The sequence below is a fragment of the Solanum tuberosum genome, unplaced genomic scaffold (genome assembly GCF_000226075.1).
Source record: "Solanum tuberosum cultivar DM 1-3 516 R44 unplaced genomic scaffold, SolTub_3.0 scf00077, whole genome shotgun sequence".
Taxonomy (NCBI): domain Eukaryota; kingdom Viridiplantae; phylum Streptophyta; class Magnoliopsida; order Solanales; family Solanaceae; genus Solanum; species Solanum tuberosum.
In genome coordinates, this window is record NW_006239003.1 from 1608119 (window position 1) to 1636081 (window position 27963).

At 36.6% G+C, this 27963-nt stretch overlaps 1 protein-coding gene across 2 annotated transcripts; it reads right to left on the reverse strand.

Moving 5' to 3' along the window:
* Positions 1–560: 560 nt before the first annotated feature.
* Positions 561–27373, reverse strand: LOC102590508 (double-stranded RNA-binding protein 1-like). 2 transcript variants are annotated; one of them, XM_006346491.2, is made up of 6 exons: positions 27013–27373; positions 17043–17180; positions 7774–8009; positions 7167–7383; positions 1750–1878; positions 561–999 (listed from the first exon to the last, which is right to left on the reverse strand). In XM_006346491.2, exons 1-6 carry the CDS (start codon positions 27287–27289, stop codon positions 713–715), a joined length of 1284 nt encoding a protein of 427 aa, XP_006346553.1. In that variant the 5' UTR covers positions 27290–27373; the 3' UTR covers positions 561–712. The 2 variants fall into 2 exon arrangements, with proteins under 2 accessions (XP_006346553.1, XP_015163815.1); XM_015308329.1 differs by having other exon boundaries at positions 17043–17188; positions 27013–27100.
* Positions 27374–27963: the final 590 nt, after the last annotated feature.

Here is a 27963-nt window from a genome sequence, read left to right on the forward strand (position 1 = left end):
CGAAAAATGAGAGGAATCCGGATCCCCTCTATTTATAGTCAACAAAGGGTAATATGAACACGTGTTTTTTTGTGTCTTATCTAAAAAGTCATAACCTTTCCAAGAAGTCACAACCATTTGAAAAAGTCACAACCTATTGAAAAAGTCACAACCCTTTGAAAATGTCACAACTCATCGAAAAATCACAACCCTTTGGAAAAAATCACAACTTATCGGAAAAGTCACAACTCATCGAAAAAGTCACAACCTTAGTTAAGAATATTACAGTAATTTAACATTCAAGTTAGGAGTTCATGCTTTTAAAGTAATATATATATATATGTGTGTGTGTGTGTGTGTCAATTATGTGCATGATACCCAAAATTGATCTAGCACATGATAGATTCAAAAGCAACAATTTGAACCCGTAGCCAATGATACATTGGGCATTAGGGCTAAAGAGATTTAACAAAAGATATTCCAGTTGTGTCCTTGTTTTTCTTGCTTTCTACACCAACAGTAGGCTTCCTTTTCATAATTACCACGGAAGGTTAATTTTCTTAATAAGCATAACCTAGTACTTACTCAAAAAATATAGCACAGATTAATTTTTTGTATCTATAGGTCACATGTCTTTTACACATATTGTAGTACCAGTACAAAATTATCAGAATTGAACTTTATCATCAAGATAAGATTCATCAAACAACATTACAAAGTTGGGTTTCTGCAGTTAGTGATTTCGATTCAACTCTAAGCTAGCAGCAACCCATTTTTCGTTGCTGCAAGGCAAAACAGAAGCACCACTTGGAAGGTCCATGTTTGCTTTCCGGGGTAAAATGAAAATCTTCTCACTTGGCAAAATACTGGTTCCAGCATACGTACCAGAATCAACAGACTCAACAACTGCATCAGTTGAATCTGAAGCAACAAATGGGGCAGCAGGACGATGATCCCTGATAAGGGAATATGTGTTGGGTGCATTCGAACATCTGTGTCTTTTTGCATTTGTGTCTGCCTCTGAAAATAAGTGGTCAAATAATGAGTAACACATTATATAATACGAATAGACAACTGATGCTAGTGATAAATTGGAAGCAACACAAAGTCGATAATATGCTTATATGACCATGTTGTTTAAGTTGTAAAGACTAAAGCCGGAACCAATATGCATCACTTTAAGACAAGAGGAGATTTGAGTTGGAAGAAATGCAACTCTTTAGTTCTAAAGGATAAATGTTATTTCAACTTGATGAAACTAACTAAACTGGTTGGTCCATACATAGAAATTCCACTATCTTGACCTCAATGATATAGAACCTACTAAAGAACGCCTCATGCAACCACACTAAGTTATTGTGCAAAAAGAGATTTTGGTCCAAAAGATGTAGAGTCACATTGCAATTCCCAACTTGATAGTGTGACACATCATTTATCAAACCTATTAGATATTACTTTAGAAAACAGTGTTTGGCTTTGTCCACTGAACTGTTCTGAAAACTGTTCTCTGTGACTACTTTTGCGGTAATGCATTAATAAATTATATTGTTCCTTAAAGAAGTACTTAAACATCAGCGATACTCAATTTAGTTCTATCAGCAATCTCAACAATGTCTTCTCCTTTTTAATACATGACAGTAGCACAGCTGAACCTGTGACACCTATAAATTTAGTTCAATTAAGAGCCTCCACATAAAGAAAGATATCACAAAAAAAGCAGAAAACAAGTAAAAAAAATGATATCCAGGGGTTGCAGACTTCAGAAAGCACCTTCATTTTGCAAACTTAGTTCTTCAATTATCAATTTGGTCTTCTGCTGAACAACTAGTTGTGAAACATCAGCAACAACACATTCTGAACTGACTGAAAGGACATGAAGAGGTTCATCTAGTTGACCACCTGTAACACAAAAGTATGAAATTGTACACTTGACTCGGAACTTGCCAATGAACCCAACCCTTCAAGGTTAATAATGTTGGTTTCGAACAGAAACATAAGATATTTTCTTTAGGTTGAAGTGGTTTCATCAAAAAAACTTAAAAGACTGAATAATTCATCTGATATTTGAGCATAAATATTTGAAAAATGTCGTATAATTGAATTGTGAAGTGGGAAAATATACCTTTTATGTGATAAGCCAAAGATGTTCCAATGAAATGATAAGTTAATTAGAAGGAAATCACCTCAGAAACATCGGTTTCTATACTTATGGATTACTTCTAAAAGAAAATTGATTCACCAACTCTCTAATGCTCCTACTTGTATGGAAAAAAAAAAGATGGATAGTAGCCATATTTCTCCCGATACAAATGGCCAGCACTGAGGTTGTTTATACTTTCATAGTCAACTTAGTATCTTTTTGCTGTTGTTCTCTTTTTCCGAACTTCCTAGTAATGCTTTTACTTGAGCCTAGGGTTAATCCGAAATAGCTTCCTTTTCTCCCAAGATAGGGGTAAGGTCTGCATATACATAACACACCCTTCCCAGACCACTTGTAGAATTACATTGGGTATGTTGCTGTAGACAACTAGTAATTTTTGAGAAGTACAGTAAACATAGCATTCTACAACTTTAGTCTCTCCAGAACCACAAAATATAAATAACAATGGTATTACAATATTTGCTGATTAAACTATGACAATGTGTGGTCATTCTCAACAAAAAATTCTTGGATTTGAAGAGAGAAAATATTTTGCTTATTGAAAAAATAAGCTTTAACTAATACAACAACATTCCCAGTGAAATCCCACAAAGTGGGGTTTGGATAAGCTTTAAGTAATAAATAAAGAAATATCTCTTAATAGTTATCAATCATCTAGGTAAGTGTTTTTCTTTTCTTTTATCTTATCTCAAAGCTACTCCGAGTAAGAGTTACGTGATGCAAATACTCCCTCCGTCCAGCAATCATTGTTCACTATACTATTTTGGAATGTCCAACAATACTTGTCCACTTTATGAAATCAATGGATAATTTTACACTTAGTTCCTAATTTACCCTTATGATTAATTATAGTTATTTCCCTATTATATTCTTCAAGACATTATATTTATTATACTCAAAGGGTGATACAGTGAAATTACCCTTCTATTTATAGTTTCTTAAGAAGTGTGCAAAGTCAATAGTGGACAAGTATTGTTGGACAAAGGGAGTATCATTTTTCTTGAAGCTCAACAATCTTATTGTACACCTGGAAATGGTTGATGATGCAAGTACTGACCCCACTTTGTAAGAGTTAAAAATGATGCAACTATCATTTTTCTTGAAGTTCAACAATCTTATTGTACAATATTGCAAAAGTAAACAAACAAGGGATTGAAAAAAACAACTGATCTCATATAATGATGTAAAAGCAATTAGTATCTTGTTCACATAATTTCCAAACAAAACGACATTATCACATATTTATTCATGCAGATGTAGCCAAGTTCAACAAGTGGCAGCTCATGGGCACAGACTAGGTCAAACTAATAATGAAGAGGCAGTGATGGAACTTTTGGTGCATTTAACTGATCAGAAAGGAAACAGTCAATAAATTCAATTAATTATTCACGGATCTGCAATACGATGAAGTACATAACGGAATAGTAAGGCTATAGCCAACACATCTTAGGTCAGAAATGATTTAGAGATTGAAAGTGTGAATACTCTGATGGATAGGAGAAGATAGAGAAACTGTCCGACAGTGGAAACTATGGAATAGTGCATGGGAATCAAGAGAACATGTAACTCAAAAAAACAATCTTATTGATCCTACAGAAGGAAACAAAAGGAACACGCAACATCCCTATATGTGTGTGTGTGTGTATATGTGTGTGTGTGTTGGTCCTATGCAACTTTTTGAGATCTTAGCTATATCCATTTAATTCCAACTGGTGGAGCTATTGCAAGTTATGCATTAAGTGAGACATGCAACCACCCCATTTATAGGTTTTCTTCTTACCAACAATCAATATCAGAACATCTATAAATATCCACAAAGTTTCAACTGGAAAAGGCTTCTGTGTAATTCTCTACAGAAAATAGCAGAATCCATAGTCTCCTGAATGTATAGGGTGAGTCGGTTGAATTCTAGTAGTTGATTCTCCTTGCCTTCATATTAAAATTTTCCTTGGGGGGGTAGGAGCAATCCATAAATTTATGCTAATTGTTAGAATCTTTGCGAATATTTAGAAAATAAGTAATTATAGTAGGTAACTTAATTTACTCCTATTGTAATTTGTAATTAGGTATTGATTTCTTTTCTTTTTTACAACATGGTATGGTTATTTAAACCCCAATAGCTACAACAACAACATACCCAGTGTAGTCCCACACAGTGGGTCCTGGTAGGGTAGAGTGTACGCAGGTCTTACCTCTACCTTAGAATTGAGGTAGAGAGGTTGTTTCCGATAGACCCCTGGCTCAAGACAATAATAGTCTAGAAAAAGATAGAACAGAAGTAAAAGAGAAAATAGATAGTAACAAAGCAGTTTTACAACAAAATAATACGAAAAACCCCAACAACTACAAAACCAACAAAAAAAACAGCTTGAGGCAATAATCAAGTTGAGTAATGACTCAAACTCTTTTGTTTCTCACACGGTGTCAAAGCAATTAGTGAGACAGTAATTAGAAGACAAAGAATTTCTGGTAACTAACATCGTTGTTTCGAGGTACCTCTCTACAAGGGTATTGTGCATATACATGTACCACTAAGAGGACCGGAAACCTCATGCGACCCTACCCAAGAAATTTGTTTCCTTCTTTTCGCCTTGAGGACAAGGCAACTTTTGAAGAGGGATGCACTGATATGAATGCTCCTTTACGGACTTACTCTAGAATAAAATCTAGACGAGCATGTGGAGATAATCTATCTTAGTTTCTTTGTTTTAAAAAGGATAAAATATATAAGCAGTAATTATCTATAGTAGCTATTGTTTCTATCTCTATCTATTAGGAGTTATCTTTATGTTTAGTATAAATATTTATATTTAGGAGAATTCTGACTAAGAAAAATATTAATATTGCCTTTGTATCTTGAGATTTGTCCACTCAATACGGACATAGTTATTGGTTAATGCAGTGTATAAGATTCTTGCACTTTATTTAACAAGTAAAGTATCATTTTCATCTTGTTTCATCTTAGTTTCTACCACAATGCCTTGAAATATATATCCTCCAGTTTCAGCCGTTTATGACTCACCCAAGGATTCATCCGCCATTTTGTTTGTACATCCTCAGCAAAATGGGGTAGTATTGAGAAAGAATAGACACCTCTTTGAGACTGCTCCCACTTTTCTCATCTGATTCTATGTTCTATTCCCTTTTTGGGGCAATGCAGTTCTCACATCTTGCTACTTGATTTATCGAATGCCCTCATCTTCCATTTAGAATCAGGTTCCTTATTCAGTAATGTTTCCTTAGTCAACTTTATACTCTCTTCCCTCTTGTGTTTTTGGGAGCACGTATTTTGTTCATATTTTAGCCCTTGGAAAAGATAAATTAGCCCATCATGCTCTCAAATGTGTATTTCTTGGTTCGTAGTTCAGAAAGGGTATCAGTTGATGTCACATTTCTAAGTCTCGACCTTACTAAATCTTCATGATATTTCACATGTCTTACCTATACCAACTTTTGAGGAATCTATTATCACTTTACATCTCCAGCCACAATATCACCACTCCTGATTGACCATCATTGCTTACATCCAACATTAAGCTTAGATGATTCACGTCCTGCATGAGACCATGCATCTACTAAGGACTTGTCTCCCCCTAGTCAACTGATTGCCCTTTGAAAAGGTATACGATCCCCTCGTAATACTAACCCCCATTATACCTTTTTAAGTTGTCATAGTTCCATCATGCCTTTTTATCATCTTTGTCATGTGTTTCCATCCCCCCAAGTCTACAAGTGAAATAATTCCTCATCTAGAACAGTGACAAGCTATGATTGATGAGATATCAGCTTTAGATGCCAGTGGTACTTGGGAGCTTGTTTCTCATCCTTAAGATAAATCTATTGTTGGTTGTCATTGGATTTATGTGGTAAAAATTGGTGTGGATGGCGCAAGTTGATCAGCTTAAGGCTCACCTTGTTGCAAAGGGGTATACTCAAATATTTGGGCTTAGTTACAGTGATACTTCCTCCGGTGGCTAAAATATCATGTCCGTCTTTTTCTATCCACGGTTGTTGTCTGCCATTGGCCTTATCATCTTTTGGACATTAAGATTGACTAGTTTTACCTGAAAGGAGATGGCAATGTAATTCCACCAGATACTAAACTTTTATGTTCACAACAGAAAGCTACACAGGAAGCAACAATTTTTTATATGTGAACTAATAAGATACTGGAAATACTGTTAGGTCTACACAACATTTCAGTTACACTTAGATTTTAATGTATTCCGTAGAAAATTAGAAAGTCATGAAAGCACCTAGGTGCCCTAGGTGTAGATATAGCTTCTTGAACTATTTATTGTAATTTGATTTTTGTTTAACCTGTGGAGTATTTGCCCTGAGTTTTTTTACCATAAATAGATTTTTCTTTTCCTAAAAGGAAATAAAAAAATCACCATATTTGGCTAGTCATTTTCTTGTAGGAAAAGGTTTAGGACTCTACAAATGGAGGCTCATTACTTCTAACTTAATCAGCATTCACAATGTTGTCCTAGGGGCTTTGAGAGTTTTGGTTAGAGGGGAGAATTTGTGGTAAACAAGTGATACATTATCACTTGTGTGAACCTCCTTATGTTTTGAGTGAATTGGTTGGTGTTATTTCTCTCTATATTTTGTACTCTCATATTTATATAGTGGATTGCCCATCTCTTTTGTGGGCGTAGGTCGATTGACCGAACCACATGAAATCTTTGTGTCTTTTGGTATATTTCTCATTTGTCTTCTTACTCGTGGTCTTTCGAAGTTTGCTTTGTTAGCTTCAGCATGACACCTAATTATTTCGGTCTAACATAACCGGCTGTAATGAAACTCCAACAGCATTGATGTGCAAAGTTTTCCTTGTTCTTTAGTTTATTAATTTCATTAGTTGGAAACACCATGTCCTCCTGCTTAGTTTTAAATTGTCTTTTTAAAATATCATTTTTCTTATCTAAATAAAATTCCATGTAATTTGCCCTTGTACCCCGATCAAAGTAATTTTAATTCAGAAAACTTGCAAATTATGATACTAAGTGTATATCCTCCTTACGTTTCACAAGGGCATTGTAAGCAACCTTTGCAGCATTCATCTCTGCTTGTTTCTTGGTTTTAGCTTCTTGTCCTTGAAAAGTCCCATCTCCAACTTCCACCATTGAGCGGAATACTGGTGCATGAGGTGGGCCAGTTCTGGCTGTATCATAAACTGGAAAAAGTAAAGCCTCTTTTTGAGCCAGTTCTTGCAGAAGTGTCTTGTACAAACCCTCATCCTGATGTTATTCAAAAATAATTAAATAAATACATAGATGAACAATGAAATGTACTCACATGAATGATCTCTCAGCACCGAAGTAAAACTAAAATTATTTAAATATTCCCTCCTTCCCATTTTACTTGATGGTGTTTGAACGGGACATGATGTTTAATGTGCTAAATTGACTTGCACATTATATTAGTGAATAGAAGAAGAAAGTCTTAAAACAGTGGATGAAAAGTCAATTTGATAGAGAAAATACCACATGGAAGTTCAAAGATTTGGGCAGTTGACAAAATTTGAATTTTTGAAGTACGGAAGTTGTATAGAAATAGAATGGATCAAACATTCGGAAAGTCCAAAAAGGAAAGACTGTTACATTAACAGGAAAAAAGGGAGTACTAACCTCCTGAGTGTCATTAAGTGCTAATGACTCAAAAGCAACCTTTGCAGCTGCATGTTCAGCTTCCTTCAATGTAGAGAAGAACTCCTGAGTTTCATAAGTTACCCCGTCAACGGTCACTTTTGACCTAAAACAACGGGCATGAGGAGGGCCATCAAGTTCAGAAGAATACACGGGTAAAGTGAGATTTTGCTTCTGGGCGTAGTGTTGTAATCGACTCTTGTACAAATGAAGCATGCCTGCAACATGGACAAAATTGTAAAGAATCAGAAACTTGTCTTGAAAGGATTAGCTGATTAGAAATATCAAGAAGTCAGTAATCTGAATTATTCACACACTCTTGAAGGTGTGTCTAGAAATGAAGTCTCCAAGAAATATGAAATACTACAACAATTTCGCACATTGCGTCCAAGCATATCAATTACTGTTTATCTGTGATAAGGTCAAAGCATCTTTCTTATATTTCTATCTTTGTACGGAACTGCTTCAGTAGTAATTTTCTTTCATGAATTTGAAGCTCTGTAAACATTCACAGAATATAATCACCTGCTAGATTCCCCCCACAGTTAAGATTCTTTTCAAAGTGCTTGCTTTACTTCGTTGGTAGCTAGATAAGCTTGTTTAACCCAGAAAATGGGCTTTCAGATGAGTTGTGTTACCTTTGTTATACTGAAGAAGAATATAACAGCCACTTATTTTTTCACTGTGGACTCACTGTTCTGCTATGGCAACTATTCCTGAACATGGTTGGACTAAGATGGGATATGCCTAGTTCTACAACTGATATTTTTAGGTGCCGGATTGAAATGGTGGAAGATGATCCTAGCTTGTATATGGTGGACCTAATGGAGAGAAAGGAATGGCAGGTATTTTGAAGGAAGATACAGCTCAATTCAGAAGAACAAGATGAGATGCTTACTGTTATTTCATTATTGGTGTAAAGGAAGTTATGTGCAGGATGCTAACTCACTTGTGGGATTACACTGGGTATGTTGTTGTGTAGGATGCTAACTCTTTTTTTTTTTGAGAAAGTTAACATTTTTTAGACAAAATACACCAATAGTGTATTTTAGTAGTAGTTACATCAGGAGTTTACAGTAATCAAAACCAAAGAAATCTATCACGTATATCCCTCCTAAACTATCTAGAAACTGAGTAATATCCTCCACCTTTTTGGGGAGAAAATAGTTACACAAAAAATAAATGGTTATAAGACAATTCAACTTCAGACTTCGGAAAGGGATGCTCTTGATTTCAAAACATCTTTGGTTCCTTTCCCTCCATATTGTCCACCAGATGCAAACAGGGACAATCTTCCATCTCTCTTTGTGGCCGGACATATTTCCTTCTCTATTCCAGCATGTTGGACCAAAGGATGCTAACACTTTAGACATCATAGAATCCTTGTAAGAAGAACAAGGATATATCTAACTTTTTGGAATCCGTAAATTGTACCAGCACAACCTTTGTACTGTTGATTAGTACAATGTTACCTTTCTCAAAATATAGATTCCCCCAACATGCCAACTCTCATTTTTATAAGAAGATGAACTATAACAAGTGTGGAGTGAGTAGTTAAGTTCACCAAGAAGAACAAAATATCCTATAAAGCACAACAGAAGGAAGGAACATCTGAAGGGAACTGCCAAGAGGCCTCATCTAAGATCAACTAAAGCTAATGGTTAAAAATAATGGACTCTTACAGAGAGAAACTCAGAACACTATTGTACTGGATAGGAAGGTCCAACGATCAACCATGTACTGATATACATTTAAAAACTTATACTGGTCTAGTTGGCAGATGGGTTGAACCTTCTACTAATCTGAACTAGAAGTAGCGACATTTCCACAATTCATTTCCTAGTTTAGGCTGTATATCTCAAATCTCAACTGCTTACAGGTGCTTTATCCAAGGTACCGATGAAGTAATCTCATCAAATCCAGAAGGAAAAAGATCCATTTACCACCTGTTCTAAAGAATTAATGCTTTCACTCCAATTATAGGTATATGCTCTTCTTCTCAGAGAGATTTACGTCAGTTTTGAAGGGACATGTATTCAGCTTGAAGATTTTTAAGAATGAGGTGAAATGATAGACAACTGCTACACTAATAATAAACAAAAGCAATATGAAATAGAGACAAAAGAAGAGAAAATAGATAGAAAGATACAACACAGCAATGCAAATAATCAACAATTTTTATGCCATGAGACAAAAGCTTAGAACCAATACTACTATAACACCCGGTATCTCCATGCCAAAGAACTACTAATCGACGCAGATGAATTTGTTCAACCTTGGGAGAATAAGATGGAAAGTGGCTAAATATATCAAGGAACCAATATATGAGGTATTTGAAGGGTTAAAATAAGTTAAGAGGTCAAGGGGAAGCTTAGCACAAAAGTCCAAGTTGAAGGTTACATTGCGGTCAATTGTTTCAAATCATCTCATACGTGGTCTGACTTCAAACGGATGTGTCTCCCAATCTACAAGGAATTAGAGGGAGGTCTACTTATCAAATTAAAGCTCTAAGTCTTCTTTCCAGCACATCAACATTTTTCAATCCAAGTTGGAGCAAAAAATTAAAGATCTTTCAACTGAAGGACTGCAGAGCAGTACGCTGAGTAGATATGCAACCGCATTAGCCCATATGTGAAGGCATATGCGACCGCAAGTTGGTCGCATCTGGCCCAAAATTTACAGTCCTGTTGTTATGTGCAGTATAGATGCGACCAAAAGGTCCCATATGCAGCCAGCATTTAGCTCTGCATCAAGGCTCGTCCAGATGTTTTAAAACTCGATCTTCACTTCATTTCCCTTCATTTTTGGGCGACCCAAAGCTATACTTCACTCTTATTCTCTCTTCCAAGTTCTACAACACCAAGGTAATTTCTTCCCATAGTATCTTAGCCATTCTTCACCTAATACGTGATTTTAACATCAATTTTTCTTCGGATTCTAGAGATTCATAGGGGTTTCTTCACTTGGGGATCAAGGGATGATTTTTGGGGTTTCTCTTCATCTTTCAAGGTACGCCTCCTTTTCAGAGTTTATGCATGGATGGTTCCTGATGTTATAAGAATGTTTTAGCAATGGGACTCATGGGGTGGTGATCGGAAGCCATGACTTAAATTGTTGCTAGCTTTATGAGAATGGGGATTTGTTTTGAGGTGTTCTTGTGGTGTTTCTGCCCGGATGGTTATGGGTCGCCTCAGACTCGGAGGGAAGTTTTTATGTTGTCACTACCAAGGAGTAGGTTGGCTGTTGGTACACCATTGATGAAGGGCTTTTGCTCACATGTGTTTGATAATTGACAAAGTAACGTAGTTATGAATCTCTTCGCTAATTCTAGCTCCCTATCATTATTAGTCTTGTAGATTAAGGTCGTAATGGAGTAGTTGGTCGTTTTACTAAGGTCGGGCTGAGGTATGTAATGGCTGACCCTCTCAATGTGGGAATTTCCTTTGTCCTTCTCGATGTTATATCTCTTAAATCGATACATCCTTTTCGTAAATGATATGCTCCATGTATACTTCAACCATGAATGCTATATCACCCTAAAGCTCTAAATGAACATTTCTCTACATGTTTAGTGTCCTCAAATGATATGTACTCTCCTCGAATGTAGTCCTCATGTATGTGTACCCGTAAGTGTGAAGTGCTAGTTATCCTTTATGTCATGCACCCCTCATGTATACAGTTTACTTTGATATGTACCCCGATGTTATGTATTCCTAACAAACTAAGGTCTTGAAGCTTAGGGAATCCTAATAGGACCCCACGTACTCTATGTATTGATAATATGATAGGTAACATCGACAACCCTTGATGCCTTATGAACTCAAAGATAAGTACTCCTTGTTAGAGTATGAATAGGAACAAGAATAGTATATAGAATCCTACTTGAAAAAGGATTGTAATATTGTCTATAAATAAGGTTTATACAATTCAATAATATTTTTCTCCTATAATTTCTTACATGGTATCAGTCTATCAGAGCAATTGAGAGAAAAGTATCGATATGAATCGTTTCAACAAATCCAGCTATCCTTCTGTAGCTTCCTGGTGATCTAAGCGGCTGTCTAAGTAAATAACATTTTCTTTTAGTGATTTTCGAAAACTAACGCCACCACTAGGTTTGGAATTCCCCGACAAACAAACTCTAGTTAGACTAGCCAGAAACTAGTGTCACATATATGCCCTTACACGCCGCCAGAAGCAATACACCGACGAGCTCATCATATCCATGGCAGGCGTGTGCATCATTTTTCAGCAGCTTTCTTTTTCCAGTGGAGTCGCCACTTCATTCTGAAGCTGTCCATATAATTATTTCCCGGTTCCGACCAATTCTTGGCGATCAGATCTAATTTTCCAGCAACAACCCTATTTCTTTCTGATTTCCGACAATCTTTTTTTTTCAAATTGCAGGGACTTTTTTTTTTACCGATTCCGGCACGTATTTCCAGATTATTGGCTACAAAAATCTGATTTCACAAGATGTCTTTCCCGAATAGATATTTTTGGCTCCAAAAATACAGGAATTGGAAGTTCAAGCCCTATGATCACTTTAGAACCATTAATGGGAAGCTCAAAATATTTACCTTGGGCTTCCACAGTTGAGTTGTGGTGCAACGGTCAAGAAGTCCAAAACCACTTAACAAACAATGCTTGTGTGATAGATGAAAAGGCAAAGGTTAGTGAGGAAGATGCAAAAATCAAAGTAGAATAGGAGAAGGTTGATGCTCAATTATGTAGTCTCCTATGGCGATCTATTGATTCCAAGTTGATGGCCTTGTTTAGCCTATTCCAGACATGTTAATCAGTTTGGGAAAAGGCTCGTGCTTTATACACTAATGACATATCTTGATTATATGATGTGATATCTCAAATGACAAACCTAAAGAAACAAGAATCCGACATATCTACTTACTTGGGACAGGTACAAATAGTCATGGAGGAATTTGAAATGTTGATGCCAGTCACTACGAACGTGGAAAAACAACATGAACATAGGCAGACATTGTTTTTAGTTCTTACACTTGTTGGACTTTCTACTGACCATGATTCAGTGCATGATCAGATTTCAGCTAGTCCTATAGTAGTTTTTTTTAAAACCAAATGGGCCATGGCAAACTTTTATTAATAAAACAATAATATATACAAAAGAATAGGCCAAAAGAAATGGCCCAGAATGACTAAGAAAACCAACAAAATATAGAACACATAAATTGTAGCCAACACAAATTGGAAAGATCTCGAGAAGGGAAGTGGAAATGTCTATAGAGATTCCTCCAATATTCATCTTCAGCCATCATCAAGCTTAGAGATCAGGTAATTTCAGCTTCGTTACCAAATTCTTCTTTTTCATTGTATGATTTTCAGTGCGCTGAACCTTAAATAGGTTGAAAACACCTCTAATCGAAACTTTGAAACTAGATAACTGGATGTTCGAGCTGTAACCCTTCTCCACAGTTACTTCTACTAGGCTTCTAGATCCCCACTTCAACATGATAATTCGTCACTTGCTACTGGAAACAATGGCTCTTGAACTTGAACTGAAATTTTACGGAGCAATATCAGAAGTCACCTAAAGGAGCTGAGCTAAGGTATAATTTATTATACTTTCTCAGATCTGAACTCTAATGGGTGGGTTGAATCCAATTAAGGAATTAATGAATTAATACCACCATTATTATTTATCTCTTAATAAATCACTAATTTACACCTTTTCTGCTGTTGAGAACCATGCAGTGTTGAATACTATACTCAACAACAACGCCGAAGAAAAAGCTCCAATTCAACACAAGGTACCACTGACATACTGAATGTCAACCCTGCTTACTTTCATTTCTATTATCTCTTCGTTGATGGTGAACAAAATAGTTAATACCACCATCAAAGTTGAGATTAAAGGAAAGTACCACTGAATGCCATCATTGTTAACCTTAATATCTATTTTCTCTTCCTTGATGGAATGAATCCAATTAGATTAATACCACCATCCAAGTTATGATTACAGAAATTAGTGTAAATAATGATGAGCTTGATATTCTAACTAAATATAAAGCAACAGAAGAAAGAAAATTCTACTTATACCATGTGAGTCCTGGATTCATACCATACGTAACATCTTAAATATCTCACCAGATGCATGGTATAGAAACCAACAGAAACTACTTCAGACATCACCTTGATAGATGAGCAGATTAAATTCTCTTTCTATGCTTCGATATTAAAACCATAACATTGTATCAGCAAAAATTGAGCTACGTTGAACTTGTAGAACCTGCCAGTCTAGTATTTCTACTGCAATGTTATGTATTAGAGGCTTCATAAAATAAAGTATTTAAGTCATGCATATGTTTTGAAATCAGCTCAATTCGTCTTAAATATGGTTTTACATCTTTGTTATGATCAAAGGAGATCTTATGTTTTTTAATGAGAAGAAGACTTTAAATTACCTTTGCACTCCTTGACAGAGAGTTGTTCTTATGTGACTCATGCCTACTATTCCGCTTTTTGATGTGATATCATATAAATGTTGTATCTTCATGTTCATATAGAAGGGTTCTCTAAGTTAGGTTAAGGCATCGTGCGTCAGTCCGCCCAGGCCTAGGTTTGAGGGGTGACAACTAGCTCCAAAACCTTCAAGGTCACAAGCCAAGCAATTGTCATTGTCCTACTAGTATGATCGAGAAGCAGGAATGTAGTGTTCTTTTTAAAATTTTCATCTTGTTCCTTCTTTAAGTTCCTGGTAGCTCAATTTTTAAGACATTGAAAATATATATGCTCCATTCGCAAAATATATACAGAATGCATCATGGACAACCAACACAATCACACAAATAAAATAAATTGCTTAGCCAGTAAAGTTACTGTGTAGAATCTCGGAATCGGAATTAAGTTTATTACTTTGAGTATACAAGTATATAACTCTTAAACTATAAAGGGTTACGTGGTGCACTATATACCAAATTAAGGATTTTTGAGTGTGCCATAATTATTTGGTATTTAAGAATTTCTCACAAAGAGTTACAAATAATATTCGGAAAGGGAAACGACGCGCTACTCGCTACCAAGTTAAATGGAGCACTTGATGTATTGATATAATAATTATATGCTTTAGATAGAGTGTGCATATCTTAGGGAAAATTGTAGCATATATATATATATATATATATATATATATATATATATGTATAGCTGCTGTCAGCTGAGTAAAAGAAAGAAAAAAGATGGGTTAAGGGATCATTTCTTACGCTTGTCATTAATTGGTATTTGGGTTAAGTGGGGTCACCCTCTAATTCTTTCTTTAGAAGGCTTAGTTGAAGAAACACCAAGAATTTTTCTTGGAATTTTCCAGGGACATCAAAGTGCCCTCTGTCTTCGCACATCAGTGGCTGCAGCGAGGTGGTATTAACCATGAAACAAGAATTATTTTTCGGAGTAGCACACAATGATCCTAAATTGTTAGAAAACTATCAGTTTTTGTTCAAGAATTGTGGAGATTCTTCAAGAACTCAAGTTGGGTTGACTTCAAATAGGTAGATTCTCTACCCCGCACTTGAATATAATTATAGAATACCTATTTGGGATGTAGTGTAAAATGGAAATCACCATTTAATTGGAATTTTTGCACTAGCTTTCGAAATAGGTTTTGGTGATGAACTAGGGTTCTTGAAAAGGGAACAAGATGAATAGTTAATTATTGATAAAGGTGGAATTTTTGAGTGTTTCTACTTATGGGCAGAATTAATATTGTACCTTATAAGTTGGAAAAATAAATTAGGAATTCACTCCAAATGATTGTAAAAGAATTGGATTAGTTTGGGTATAAGTGGAAAATATTGGAATGAATCTATTGATGAACCTACGGGTTATTGATGAACAACAACAACAACAACAACATACCCAGTGAAATCCCACTAGGTGGGGTCTGGGGAGGGTAGAGTGTACGCAGACCTTACCACTACCTCGTGGAGGTAGAGAGGCTGTTTCCGGAAGACCCTCAGCTCAAGTGTAACAAAGCCAAGTAAAGGAAGAGAATTATATAAAGCATAACATCCAATAAGAAAAATAGTGCATAATCAACAAAGGGGGCAATACATCAAGAAAATAATGCGAGAAGTGAAACGCAGTAAACAACATAAGGCAAAAGGGATCACATACAAGAACTACAAGTGTACGGCTAAGACTCCTACAAACGCTAACAACCCATACCCTCGCCAGGAAAGACAGCACGCTAACCCTACTAGCCTTCAACCTTAATACGTGACCTCCACTCCTTCCTATCTAGAGTCATGTCCTCGGTAATGTGTAGCTGGGCCAAGTCCTGTCTAATCACCTCTCCCCAATACTTCTTGGGCCTACCTCTACCCCTCCGCGTACCCTCTACTACCAGCCCCTCGCACCTCCTCACTGGGGCGTCCGCGCCCCGTCTCTTCACATGTCCAAACCATCTCAGTCTCGCTTCCCTCAGCTTGTCCACCACCGAGGCCACTCCCACCTTCTCCCGGATAACCTCATTCCTAATCTTATCGCTCCTAGTGTGCCCACACATCCATCTCAACATCCTCATCTCCGCAACATGCATTTTCTGAACATGTGAGTTCTTGACTGGACATGTATTATATATTATTTTGTAGTGAATTGCGTTGGATTGATTGGCTGCAATTGAGTGGTGGAAGCGAGTGGTTGGCTATGTGAGGCTGCATCTATGTGAGTTTAGTTATTGGTGACCCGCGATAGCTAGGAAGGTACTAAAGGTATGTGAAACTAAAACTCCCTTCGCATTTAAGGCACCACCTATGTCATGTGTTTCTCATACAAAGGTCAAGTTAGTTCACTTGAAGTACGAACGTAAAACTTTCATATTTTATGTGTGCCACCTACTTGATTAATTGTTTAAGCTTAAAGGTATTCATGTCACTCCAAGTTGAGTTCCATAACATTTTGTGTTATCACAAGTATTTTTACTTGATTTCTTATGAGCTAAATGGTATATATAATTGTGTTAAACGAGAATAAAAGATAGCGACGGGAGGGTATTCATAGGTTTTACTTGACACACACAACGTGATTCCGTGCACAAGATTGAGACCAAACCACTATAGTGAGCCCGAATGGTGTGGCGTACCCGCCCTTGTGGCATCATTTGTATTTGCATTTGGAGTTAGTTGAGATGTCATATTAGCACATTCTTGGTGCTTAGCAATAAAATCCACATTCTATCCAAGAAAAAATTGAAAAGAAGATGAATGTGTCATTCTAACCTTTAGAGGTATTAGTGTCCACAATAGCCAATGCAGTTCCATTGACATGAGAAAGTTGTCCAATGTTATTTTGTCTTTGCTGAAAAACATCCATATTTGGAGGTCTATCCCCCACCTTACTCTTTGATGTCGAAGCACCTGCACAACTAAGTGAAATGTAACAATATCAAGGCAATTTTCCATATGCCCCAATAAGTATTCCCATTAAATCAAATAATTATTTCATTGTTCATTTCTTTTTTTCTGTTTTGCGTGTAAACTTGATCATTGAGGATAGAGACGCAGCACATCATTTGACTTCAAACGATTAGACAAGCAGCAAAAACGAACAAACAACAATAGTAAAATTATAAGAAATTGTGTTCACATTTAGTTAATTCAATTTATTCTTTGGTATAGGAAAAGTTGTTATGAACATATCAAAAGGAAATTGAAAATGTGTCCCCCTTTTCTAACAAAATAATGTGACTAGGAGGTCAAGGGTTCAAGCAGTGGAAATAACCTCTTCAAAAAATGCAAGGTAGGGATAGAGACGATATCATCTGACCCTTCCCTAGCCCTTTTACTGCAGAGGTCTGCGTGTATTTCTTTTATGATGTATCAAACCCGTTAGGTAAACAACTTATCCCTCCAATATCCCTATTTTCTTTCGGCGATCAACTTGACCATATTCCCAACTAAAACTATGATAACAATAACTACACCTCAATTCCAAACAAGCCGAGGTTGTCTATATGAATCTTCAAATCAGCATTTAAGCTAAATTCATGTCATCACCATACCATAAGTTTTATCCATAATAATATTAAAAGTACTCTAACAAGACTAAGAGCCCGTTTGTGTTAGCTGAATTTAAGAAATTATTAAGTAATAAGAGCTTAAAAGCAATTTTTAAGTGTTGGAGCTGAAAAGAAGCAATTGATGTGTTTGGTAAAGAAGGGCTGAAAAGCTCTTTTCTACTTAATTGACTGAAATACCCTTAAATTTGTTTAAAGTAAAAATAAGCTTGTTATTTCAACTCTTTTAACTTTAAATTAACTCAAAAATAAATTAATTTTTGTCTCAATTCACTTTTAAGTTATAAATTGCTTTGATGAGATTACTATGAATAAATATGTTATTTTATTTAAATAACTATTATGTTGTAATTTGACTCAAGTTTGTATATAAAAAAATATACTCCAATACTATAAAAAAAAAATCATATATAAATTAAAGAAAGTTATTTTCTCTTGAGAAAATCTCTTAAAGAAAGACTCCTGGAGAAAGATGACTCAAGAACTCTGAATTAAAAGAGTCCTACATAGGGCTTCTATAAGGGGAGGGTATTTGGGGTTTATAAAATATACAAGGAACAAGTAAGTCTTTTGGTCAAACTAGAAAAGTTGTTAAGTAAAAATGTACTAATAAGTTGAGGGTGACCAACTTACAACTTTTAGCTTATTTTGGCTTAGGAACACCTAACTTAAAAAACATTTTACAAGTAAAGCAAACACCAAATTAAGTTAAGAAGTGCTTAAAGCAGGTTTTACCAGCTTTTAATCCCTCCCAAACAACCTCTAAATCCTATTCACCTCTAAATCCTATATGGATTCTTTCATTGTTTCCTATTTTTAGCTAAGTCTACATTGAACTCCAGAAACTGTAGGTCTTTCGAAACAACGTTCTTCATGTGATTTTAGGTCTACCTCATCCCCTTTAACTTTTTCACTCACCATAGTATCATGCTTCTGGATCGGCGCATCTGTAGGTCAATACAAGATGTGACCAAGCCATCTCAAGCGACCTTTAGGAGAATGTGGTCATTTTAATCAACTCTAATCTTATATGATCGTACCTCCATCTTAGTATCCCCATCTCTGCAACACTCTATCTTCTGGATTTGTTGGATATAAGTGACCCAACATTCACTACCGCATAATATTGCAGGTCTTGTAATTGTTTGATGAAACCGTGCTATCTTTACATACATGATCATTTAGATATCCTCCCTACAAAGATTTGTTGGAATCCTAGAATCCCTTGAATCAAGTGTCCATATCCTGCCAAAACATGGCTTTAGCTTCTGCATCTTATCTTATTTGCAGAGTACATGCACTAATAACTTCGATTATCTCCTTTCTCATACAAGTCTTGATGCAATAATCATATCCCAAACCCATTTTACTTCTACAACCATGTCTTTAGGTCTTGGTTCTACAATAATCTCACACCATTCCTACTTTTATCTATCCCAAAATACCATGACCGTTTCTTACCAGGTAATTACTATTAATGTAAAAACCACCAGCTCTAAGGTGCTGTAATCCAAAAAGAAAGAAAGATAAAAGAAAGGGAGAACCCGAATTGTCAATACAAAAGCTTATATGAGCTACAATAGGGATTCAGCATCACAAACCAGCTCCAATTGACACCAAAATGACAACATCATAATGCAATCAGATCTAACTTTTAAAACAGAATTTTCGTGTCCTTCAAAACGTCTTATATTTCTCTCGTTCCAGATACACCACCATATACTGTACAGACAGGTATGGTGTCCCAAGTCTTTCAGGTTCTTAGACAATCCTTTCCTCTTCCAGCATGACAGAAATTAAGCAGATGTTTTTGGCATGCTCCATCTCATACCCAAAAACTTAAGGGATATCTGTTAGATCAAAGAAGTTGTAGGGCAATGTAGAAAAAGGTGGTTGACTGATTTAGGCGTCTGGTCGGAACTGGTTGGAATGGATGGACGACTTCAACAGAAAAAATTTCTCAAAAAAATTGATCGGAACAGCCCTCACACGCCGGCGCGTGAGCTAGATCTCGCCGGAAACTGCCACCTTCTATCGGCGCGTGGGGTGAGATTTTCCGGTGATTCTGGCTGCGGTTTGGTCGCGGGAGCTTTCCGAGCCTCGTGGTGGGGTTGGTTTTCGCGCAACAGCCATAGAAAGAAGAATTAAAAATAATTGACACAAATCAGACCCAACAGCCACCGGAAATTGACCAACAGTGACTTGTTTGTTCTCACCAATGCTCTCATACCATGTGAAGATATGGCACCTGGGCCTAACTCAACCTCAAAAGCTAGCTCAAGAGGGGAGGATTGCCCAAGTCCATATAAAGAGATCACCAGTCCATTCCCCAACCAATGTGGGGCTTTTACCCACTCTAACACAACACATGTAGCATCTATTTGTTACATGTATTCCTCTTCTTTGCAGATTATCTCGAGTCAAGCATGCTTCTTTCGTAATCAAACACATAACTTTTGTTAGTGCTTTTTTTTTTGAGAATGGTAACTTTTTCTTCTATTTATCCACAAGTATACTACATCAAAGTAGCCCCCCTCCAAAAGTATTACAAACTAGACTGACTCTATCTGTGTTTTTTGTCACAAATAGTCTAAAACATCAAAAAGTTCTTCTGCCTGTACTAAGACTTTCTGTTTACACCAAAAATAATAAAGAGCTATACAATTCATCTTGAAATTCTGCAAATTGTTCTTCTTGCCCTCAAAACATCTTTGATTCCTTTCTTTCCACAAGCTGGGACAATCCTCCAACTCTCCTCCTTAATTGTAGTGTTGCCAATATTGATCCAACAATTTAGGAGTGTACTATGTTTCTTGGTTTCACCCAAGTGATCTTTCTTAGGCTGCTGAAAATTCTCCATAATTGATCTGTCCATTTGCAATGCAAGAAGAAATGGTTGACCTCACACAAATAGCATCTTGAGCATAGTTGGAACTTCCTCTTCTTTATATTCTCTTGTGTCAGCACTGCTTCCTTTGCTAGTAACCATGTGAAACAGTTTACCTTGTATGGGATTTAAGGTCTCCATATCATCTGCCATGGCCAGAGCTCCATCCTATCATTTGAATTTGATTGATTAAGATCTTTGTAAGCTGACTTGACACTGAAAACCCCTTTGCCACCAATCTTCCACACAACCTTGTCTTCTTCCCTAGTCAGATTGCTAAATTGTGTCATTGCATCACGGAAGGCCACTATTTTCCCCATCTCCCAATCGTTTAGATTCCTCCTAAGATGTAAGTTCCACCCCTGTCCTGTCCACAGTTGCATTTTGTTGAAGGCTTAGTGTAAATAAGTCTGGGAAGAATTGTTTCAGGGTTCTTTGGGCTATCCATCTGTCCTCCCAAAATGACACCTTCATTCCATTACCCACCTGGAATCTGATTCTAGAAAGAAACAGAGGTCAAAGATTTCTTATTGATCACCAGATACCACATCCATATGGTGTATTTACCATCTTTGTCATCCACTTATTCTCCATTTCATATTTTGCCCTGATCACCTCTCTCCATAGCATATTCTCTCCTGTCATAAACTTCCAAAGCCATTTTAACATTAGGCTTTTGTTTTGTTTCTTCATGTTCCTGATCCCCAGTTATTTTTCCTTATTTTCTTAGATGGACCATAAAAAATCCGATTAGAACCTGTGACTTGTGAGCAGCATATCATGAATGGACTATGAATGAATCATTACCATGTTCCCTCCACAACACTTGACCATTATTGTAGTTCAAACAAGAAAAAGTGGAAAGAACTAAGAAGTCGGAAAATTTTTGCAAGTCTTCTTTCTTGAGATAAAGGTAATTTTGTATTCACAAAAATACATCATCCAAAAACTGATGAGATGCTCACTTACAACCCACACTGGGCAAGACAAAAACCATCTAGACTAGTCTATAGACTTTACAGTTTTCCTAGGAAATCAACTAAAATGTCTATATCCCCACCATATCTTGTTTACACTTTACACAAAAAAACAAAGAAGGATGATGCAGTTCATTTTGATTTTCCTGGTGTTTTTACTTTTTCCTCCAAAACATCTTGCATTTCTTACTTTCCATATAGTCCACCAAATATAGGCTGGGGTCAACTTCCACAGTCTTCCTCTGTATCTCTTCTTCCAATTGTTTCCGAGTTGTTCAGCATTTCCAAAGTAGCTTGGGCACTATCCAGCTCAATACTAGCATACACGAGCACATGATCCACATAATTGCAGTTGTTTTACAGTGTGAGAAAGGATAATCATTAAACCCTACTTCCTTGTCACACAAAAAACACCTTGAGCAATCTGTAAACCTCTTTGCTGTAAAACTTCATGGGTTAGACAAGCTTTTCTGATCACCCACCAAGCTAAACAGGAAACTTTTAGGGGAATTTTGATCTTCCAGATGTTTCCAGGGCCAAGTTATTGTGAAAAACAGACTAATGTTTTTGTTCCAGTAACAAGATTTAGTTGTAAATACACCCTAACAATGCAGCTTCCAAGGAAGTTTGACATGACCCAAGGAAACACCTGGAAAAGAGTTCAGAGTCCGTAGAATATTTGCTATTACATCCACCTCCCAGTCATTGAAAGTTCTTTTAAAAATGAGATTCCAACCTGTGGACTCCATCACTCCATAGCTGGACTCTGTAACTTTTCAGTAGATTGAGATTGTAAAGGTCTGGGAAAGTGGCCTTTAGACAGTCTTCACCTATCCAATGCTCATTCCAGAACTGTGTTTTCACACCATTCCCTACTTTGAAGGATATGTTGGTGCTGAACTGGGGCCATAGCCTTCTGATGATTTTCCACATACTACAGCCAAAAGTTCCATCAATTTCCTCAAATGTCCAGTGGTTAAGGAGCCCAAACTTCTCTATCATGAACCTTTTCCATAAAGTCATTTCTTCTATGCAAATTTCCAGAGCCACTTTTGTAATAGACAATTGTTGTACAAGCAAAACAGGAAACTTTTAGGGGAATTTTGATCTTCCAAATTAGTGTCCACGGCCAAGCTTTTGTGAAAGACAGACTAATGTTTCAGTAGTCTTCAGGAAGATTACTTACAAAATGTCTCTTTCAAAGCAGGGAATGGGCTTAAGATTAGATTCTGGCTAGAGTCTAGACAGATGGCTTGGGGACACTTTACTGAAAGATTCTTTTCCCACATTGTCTCGGATAGCGTCGAACAAGGAAGTCACAATTGCTCAGTACAGAGACAACAACTAATGGCGTCCAACTTTCAGAAGAAACTTGCAAAACTGGGAAATTAATGACTTCCTCAAACTACTAGAAACATTGGGAGAAAGCTCTATGGTGGAGGAAGTCCCAGACAGAATCCTTTGGGGCAAATCGAAGGATGGGATTTACACTGTGCAGGAGAGTTACAACTACTGGAGCTCTCAAAATGGCATCCTTAAGGACTGGCCTTGGAAACATATTTGGAGAACTAGGCAGCCTCTTAAAGTCTCCTGCTTCACTTGAACTGCCCTCGGAGAAGTGTTTTAGACGGCAAAAGGCGACAAGGGTCTGCCTCGCCTCGCAGCGATGTGCTCGCTTTTTTGAATTGAGGGGCCAATTAATACCAAAAACTTAAAATATTTAATTGCATATATAAATATCCAAAATCTCAATAGCAATAACATACATTTAAAATATAGGTAGATTGCAGTCAGTAGCTCCAGACACACTGCACACTGTTGTGCTGAATGCATATGAAAGAAGAAGAGAAGAACAGAAAAAGAAAAAAAAAGGAGCTGAAAACGTACCTAAGCAGGTAAGGTCTCAAACTGAAGAACTGAAGAAGAAAGAACCCTAATAGAGAGTCGCGAAGGAGAAGAGAAGAGAGTCGCAGGTTTGCCAAAACACCAAATAAAACCCTAATATTGCCTTTTAATTATTAAATCAGGCCTTCTAAAAAAAAAAAGGGGGCGACGCCTTGTCGCCATTCACCTTTTTGGTCTCGCCTTGCCTCGCCAGTAATAAGCGATGAGGCCTCGCCTTTCGCCAAAGGCGATAAGGTGCTCGCCTTTCAAAACACTACTCTTAGAGAGGCTTGCCTAACGCAAGACAGTCTCAGGAGGAAAGGAATAATTCTCATCAACAGATGTTTCATGTGTAAGCCAGATAATGAAACTGCAAACCATCTCTTTTTGCACTACCCTGCAGCAGCCGACTTATGGCACTTATTCTACTCTATATGTGGGCTCCAATGAGTAATACCCTTAACCCTTCTCCATGAAAGATGCCTATGCGAGTTGGTCATTGTGGAGAGGTGACAAAACCGTCAAAAGAATCTGAAGAATGATTCCAGCAGTTATTTTTTGGTGTCTCTGGAAGGAGAGAAATAGCAGATGTTTTGATGGAATCTCGACTCCTATTAGCACCCTCAAGGCAAGATGTTTGGAATGCTTATTCAGTTGGCACTTCCTTTCCCCCGTAAATAGTGTGGATAACTTTTTGGATTTTTTTAGCTCCCTGACTTTAGCTTAGTAGAATATTCAGGGAATTTTTTGGCTGTTTTACAGGTAAGGTTGCTTCATGTTTTGTTTGAAGCAGTTTCTTTTGCTCTCTTGTAACCTTGCATCTTCTAGATGCTTTTCTAACATGATTTGATTACTTTAGCAAAAAGAAAAAAAAAAAGGATTTAACTGTAAAGGCACACTTACAATGTAGCTTCCAAAGAGGTTTGTCATGGGCGAAGGAGACACCTGGGAAAGAGTTCAGAGTCCATAGCAGATTTGCTATTCTACCCACCTCCAAGTCATTTAAAGCTCTTCTACAAGTGAGATTCCAACATGTGGACTCCATAGCTGGAAGACAGTGTCACTTTTCTGCAGGGTCTAGGAAAGTGGCATTTAGATAGTCTTCACATATCCAGTGCTCAAACCAGCACTGTGTTTTCATACCATTCTCCATTTTGAAGGATATGTTGGTGTTGAACTGTAGCCATAGCCTTCTGATGATTTTCCACACACTATAGCCAAAAATTCTATAAACTTCCTCAGTTGTCCAGAGGTTAAAGAGCCCAAACATCTCTATGATGAACCTTATCCATAAAGTCATATCTTCTATGCAAAATATTCACAGCCACTTTTGTAACAGATAATTGTTGTGCAAGCTGAGTTTCTTCATGCCGAAACCCCCTTGCTTTCGGTTAAGAGTTATGGCATCCCATTTCACAAGGTTGAAGCCTCCACTCTCTTATTTCCTTGCCACAAGAAGGTCCTTCTCAATTGGTTGATCTTCTTTTCAATGATCTATAGTATCCGGAACAGGATCACCATATATGTGGGTAGTGCATCCATCACAGATTTGATAAGTGTCAATCTGCCTCCTAAGGTAAATATTGACTCTTCCATCTTGCTAGCTTCTTGTCACATCTCTCCAACACTGAATTTCAGACTTCTAGCTCCTCATTCTTTGCTCCCAATGGCATTCCCAAGTAGCTTGTGGGTAGGGAGGCAACTTGGCATCCTAGATTCGTTGCCAACATCTGCATTGTGTGGAAATCATTTGTCCATACTTTGTTGTGATGGCATTTCTCCATAAAGGAATTTCTTCACCATTGAATCTCAATAGCCATTTCATTGAGAGGCCCCTATTTTGCTTTTTTGTGTGTGTGACAATGGTAACATGGCTCCTATTTTGCATTTTTAGATTCCTGATACCCAAACCTCATCCTTTCTTTGTGATTAAAGAGTTCCATTTGACTAAGTTAAATGTTCTACATTCTTTGTCCCCTTGCCATAGAATCACGCATCCCTGCCATATAGGACCTGCCTTATGTTTTGCTCCTGATGGCAATCCCAGATTAACTGTGGGAAGACTCTCTATTACACTTTGTTTGACAACAAAGACTAGCTTCTAGGTTCTGTCTTTTTTGCAGTTCATTGACCAGAATTTTATAACCCGTGTTACCTATTTCTCTAGCCTTTTTCCCTGTCCATTTAACTTCGTGTAGGCATGCAATATCAACTCTCCTCCTTTGTAGGGTATCCACTAATTCCATGGCTTCCCTGTCAAAGTGTCTATGTTTTAGCTACCTACCCAGATCCAACTCTCATGGACTAGTTTTTTTACCCTCATCCTTCCATGATGCGAGAAACCTTCTATATTTTGCACCACATCGGACATGAATAAATTCCCCAATAAATAACAATAATTAGAGATGTAGAAACTACATGATGTTATAACTCAAAAGATTTCATCATTTCAAAATATCAGCAAGCTACCAAATTCATTATGGTCAAAGTTCATTCGGTTAATATGCGAAAGCAAAAAATGAAAAGAAAACAACTTGGTACCAGGAGTAATCACTATCACAAAAAATAAACCCCAATTAACATTTTCAACTCTTGTCAACTATTAATAACATAATAAAATAAATAAAGATACTCCCATCTCACCCCCAACCTACTATATGTCCTTTGAATTTGGTTACTATTTGTTGTTTATTATACTTTGATTATCGTATTATCTTGTTGTGATTACTGTTCAAGATGATTTGTCATGTTGTCCATAGTATTTTTCCATGACTTCTTCACTTCTGTAATTTCTTTTTTTCCATACTGCTTTGGACTATTTCTTTTTCTTGAGTTGTAGATCTATCGAAAACAGCCTCTTTACCTTCAAGGTATGTTCTGCATACCTCCTACCCTCCCCATACCCCACCTTGTGGAATTACACCGGATATATTGTTGTTGTTGTTGTTGTTGTCATCTCACCCAACTTAATATCCTATTTCTATATCTGGGATTGTCCAAAAATTCCACATTTCTCTCTACTCGAGCTCCTCCACTCCCTAGATTCATGGAAAATGGAGGTCCGACTTTTTACCATGTAGATATTTCCTACAAAATTCAAATTATTTTTCAATATTGGTTTACTTATGAAACCCACCTTCTGACTAAAAGATTCATTTTTTCAAATGTTAATTTACTTGCACTATTGAACTCAACCAGTTTAAATAGAGCAAGTAAATTGTTGAAATAAAATGAGTGGTCTATATTGGGAAATAAAAGTTTGATGTTCAATAAGTTGAGTAAAAAGTACAATAACGTATGCATGAAGTACAACAGCAAACAACACCCAAAAGTTCATCAGAGCAGTTCAAAAACAAAGAAATTAGTAGCAAATCAGTGATAAACATAACAAAGGGTATTTCAAATAGAATGATTAAGGAACTAACCAAGAGAAGTTGGTATTAGAGCAGGTGAAGGAAGGTTGTGCGGTGAGAAGAGAATGGGTTGAGGAAGAATGAAATGGTCATAGGCGATATGGGCAGCATGATTTTGGGCTTCTTTGGAAGAACGGCATTGGTCCTTGGGCGACTCAAAGGAGACTCCATTCACTATAACAGTGGCTGTGAAACGAGGGTTGTGATCAGGGCCGTCTTTCTCCGTCGCGTACTCCGGCAAATTCCATTCGAACTGATGGCAAAGCTCTTGTAGCTTCGTTTTGTACATTCTTTCTGAGTTTACAGTAAAGGCGAAAAAATTGAGGGAAGGTATCAACTTCTCTTCTTACAATGTGCCTGCTTCAGGCTATTTATTTTTTTTGGGAGACAAAATATTTTTAATTTGATATAAATTGGCTATTACTAGTAAAAAAATTATTATTATTATTTTGCTGAAGTACTAGTAAATATTTATTTGTGCTTTGTGGGGACATAAAAAGGTATAAATAAAACTAGATGAGTGTTGTCCGTGCTAAGCACAGGCCCAACGTTTAAAATTTTATCATAATTTTACTTCTGTTTAATTTACTATGAAATATATTTGAGATCCAATGTAGTAAAAAATATTTTTAAATAATAGTAATTTTAAAAAACACAATGTCCATCATTTTAGTAACGAATCATATTTCTTCATTTGCACAATAAAAGAATCCACATGGAATAAGATACCAGCGAGAGGCACTATTTTTTTTTTTTCAAGTTTCAACAATTAGTTCAATATTAAGTTGGGCAAACATTCACAATTTAGTATCCTTATTCAAAGTTTATCAATATATACATTATAAGAAGGCAATCGATTATTATTACATAGATATTGAATGCACGACAAAAAATCTACTTGTAAAGCACAATTCGTTGTTATTCTTTAAATATTAAATGAATAAAAAAAATACTACATAAAAC

Coding starts and splice junctions, on each gene's coding strand:
- LOC102590508 (XM_006346491.2), bottom strand. CDS start 27,289: ATGTACAAAACGAAGCTACAAGAGCTTTGCCATCAGTTCGAATGGAAT. Junction 17,181..27,012: donor TCTAATACCAACTTCTCTTG/GTTAGTTCCTTA, acceptor TTAGTTGTGCAG/GTGCTTCGACATCAAAGAGT. Junction 1,000..1,749: donor ACTAAGTTTGCAAAATGAAG/GTGCTTTCTGAA, acceptor ACTTATTTTCAG/AGGCAGACACAAATGCAAAA.